Raw genomic sequence first — 748 nt, forward strand, 5'->3', positions numbered from 1 at the left:
CCATGTTAATACCCCATCACCAGGGGGGTCATGTTAATACCCCATGTTAATACCCCATCACCAGGGGTTCATGTTAACACCCCATGTTAACACTATCACCCCCAAGGCCTCACCTGCTGCTGGATGTGCCGGACCCTGTGTCCGTGCATCCTGGGCGCGCTGTGCATCCTCCTCACGGCCCACGATCGGAGCTGATAGTACACGTCGAACAGGATGGACAGAGGCATCAGGAAGAAGCAAACGAAGATCCAACGGTGATGAACCAGCACCGCTTCCAAACCGCGGTGCCGCACCCATAGGAGCAGCAGGAGCAACCCCACAAACAGCGACCACACAGCCGACATGGCGGCCGAATAGAGCCGAATAGAGCCGAATAGAGCCGAATAGAGCCGAGTAGAGCCGAGCTCAATACCGGACCCCGCTGCACCGCACCCGCCGCTCGCGCGCTCGCCGCCCGGCCCCGCCTCCCTCCGTCCAGCCCGAACCTCATTGGTCGCTGCCCGCCTCCGCCCTGAGGAGAGGGGAGGAGAGAGACCAATCAGAGAGATGAGAGGAGATCGGACCAGGCGCTGAGGGAGATGATTGGATGAGAGAGGCCGGCCCCGCTCTACCCCCATAGGAGGGGTTGGGGCGGGGGAGGCACCTGGACGGGGGATGGGATCAATGGGGTGGGATGGGGTGGGGTGGGATGGGATGAGATGGGATGGGATGGGATCCATGGGATGGGATCCATGGATGGGATGGGATC

At 61.6% G+C, this 748-nt stretch overlaps 1 protein-coding gene across 1 annotated transcript in view; it reads right to left on the minus strand.

Annotated features, from left to right (window-relative positions):
- Positions 1 to 395, minus strand: part of DHCR24 (24-dehydrocholesterol reductase) — an 8,228-nt gene extending 7,833 nt beyond the window's left edge. Inside the window, exon 1 of the mRNA XM_015870797.2 lies at positions 114 to 395. Within this exon, the coding sequence (XP_015726283.1) occupies positions 114 to 344 (231 nt within the window). The 5' untranslated portion in view covers positions 345 to 395. The remainder of the gene's footprint in view (positions 1 to 113) is intronic.
- Between the last annotated feature and the right edge of the window lie 353 nt (positions 396 to 748).

This window comes from Coturnix japonica, chromosome 8 (genome assembly GCF_001577835.2).
Source record: "Coturnix japonica isolate 7356 chromosome 8, Coturnix japonica 2.1, whole genome shotgun sequence".
Lineage (NCBI taxonomy): Eukaryota > Metazoa > Chordata > Aves > Galliformes > Phasianidae > Coturnix > Coturnix japonica.